The sequence below is a fragment of the Anneissia japonica genome, unplaced genomic scaffold (genome assembly GCF_011630105.1).
Source record: "Anneissia japonica isolate Jap-2015-1 unplaced genomic scaffold, ASM1163010v1 scaffold284824_len513422_cov204, whole genome shotgun sequence".
In the NCBI taxonomy this organism is placed as follows: domain Eukaryota; kingdom Metazoa; phylum Echinodermata; class Crinoidea; order Comatulida; family Comatulidae; genus Anneissia; species Anneissia japonica.
In genome coordinates this window covers 293,788-296,016 of record NW_022732066.1, presented here as the reverse complement: position 1 = coordinate 296,016, position 2,229 = coordinate 293,788, and the positions used below count along the sequence as shown (strand labels likewise).

General features: G+C 33.1%; 1 protein-coding gene across 1 annotated transcript in view; it reads left to right on the top strand.

Moving 5' to 3' along the window:
• The window catches only part of LOC117115569, a 23,776-nt gene extending 21,553 nt beyond the window's left edge, over positions 1–2,223 (top strand). Inside the window, exons 13-14 of the mRNA XM_033259423.1 lie at positions 342–460; positions 1,174–2,223. Of these exons, the coding sequence (XP_033115314.1) occupies positions 342–460; positions 1,174–1,545 (491 nt within the window). The 3' untranslated portion in view covers positions 1,546–2,223. The remainder of the gene's footprint in view (positions 1–341; positions 461–1,173) is intronic.
• The last annotated feature ends 6 nt before the right edge of the window (positions 2,224–2,229 follow it).

Genomic DNA, 2,229 nt, shown 5'->3' with positions numbered 1-2,229 from the left:
GGGGAGAGGTTGAGTGGAGCATCCCCTCCCATTTGAAATTTAAAAAAAAATTAGTAGACTGAAACGATCTTAGATGGCATCTGAAAAGAAGTAAGCTTAAAATAGAAGGTGTATGTTTTACCAGAGTACACGAAAAGATGATACACACAAGACGAGTGACAATTATTTTTTTGCTGTAAACAAAGTGCTACACAACTAGGTGATGTACAACCAAAAGGTGCTACACAACCAGACGGCGACGCAAAACCAGAAGGCAAGTACCGTATGGGATGTGTCGTTAATTTGTGTATCCGTTTGAATTGATGATGGCTTTTGTAAATGTTTTCGTTATTTACTTTCAGGTGGCTATAGCAGTGAATTGATGTGTTACAACTGTACACAGTTTTTAGATCCGACATGCGGACAAACACTATCGGATACTAGCAGTATTTCTCAGGATACCTGCTCAGGAATATGTATGGTAAGAATCTCATTACGTTTGATCAATTCATAAATTTCAACTATTGTGATTGATTAATCAATTAATATATTTGGGTTGATGTTGCGACAGTCTTTCCCATGAAGCCCATGCATTAGGTATGTCCACATTATCACTTTATTTTCTTGAATATAATTATTTAGTAGATTGAGATTGAATTTGTTTAATGATGATTATAACTTTACTATTTTTGTCTCCAACAATCACATTTCTGGGGAAGCACTGAAGGTTTTGCAATTGTTGAAAATATTCTGGTTCGCTTCAGCTTGTTTGCATTTTTAAAAAAGGTTTTCCAGTCTTTTCCATTCGATCCTTTCTAACATACGGTAACTTTTGTAACTTAACTAATGAATAATGGATCCAAATTTAAAAGCAATGAACCAATATTTAATCAGGTATTTCTCAGAAATATTTCAGGTGTATCACGCAGTCATCAGTGTACTAAAAGAACTAAATACTTAACAGATAGGCCTAAATCACTTCAGCTTGTATATAATCTGATATTAGTGTTTTAAACAATCACATTTCCCTTATGTTGATTTTGGTTTTATTCTTTGGTTTATCAAGTTTGGTGTTCTTAGTTTGGTCATGATATGGCAGTCGAATGTGTATTTATATAGCGCTTGTCACTGAACAAAACGCGACGTGGCATAATTATGTCCATTATAAACCCTGTATATTCGTGTTACTTGCAGTTATCAAAAACAACTATTCCTAAAAGAGACACAGTCATAGAAATGTACACCAGGTCCTGTGAACAATACTGCATTGACACTTGTATGGATATTCCGGACGTGAGAGGCATGACCATATGTAGCAAGTGCTGCACAACTGATCTCTGCAACAACAATTATGAAAACACTGCGCAGACAGGCGATGTACTACTAGACGGTGGTGCTCAACCAGTTGACAGTACTCAACCAGAGGGCGGCACGCAACAAAAACCTGATCATGGTGTCACGGCATACCCGGTCAGTGATATGGTAACTAAATCTAGCGCCATCAACTTTGTCGTAAATTTGGCGACAATTTTTTTTACAGGTCTTCTAAGTGTAATTATTTTTTAGAAATCCAAATCTGTAGTACAGTTATCTAATAACTAGTATTGGTTTAATTACGACAGTTTTATTTTTCTATTTATCAACTTCAGCTTTACTTTAATTGTAACTGAAAGACATTGATATTTGTTGATGGTATATAGTGTCATTCGGTTAAACATTTTACGACATCAGTGATGTTAGATAAATCAAAGTCTAATAAATACTATCAGACTATGATCAGTAAATATAATCAGTAACAACTTTTTAGGATGATAAATAAGCTCACAAATGAAGCCTAAATACTTTTTTGTGTGTCTGATTTGGAGCTCTGAATGGTTGTCTACAAATTTTCATCTCCAGCGTCCTCTATCACTTCACATCTGATCATATCACATCTTACATTATCACCCCAAAAATTTGAATTAATTAGGATTAGTTAAAATAGATTTCGTATGTAATTCAGGACGTTGGCTACGTTTTCTGGATTAAAAGGTACAAAAATTTATGTTCAACACGGTGTGATCTTATAAATTTAGAAAATAATTGATCTTAAAAGCATTCTACTTTACTATAATGAACACAAATATAGATTGCTATAATATAACAAATAACTATATACTATTCATTAAAAAAATATATTAATTTTACCATTATTTTTCGTGTGATTTATTAACCAATTAGATATTGATATTGATATATATATATATATAT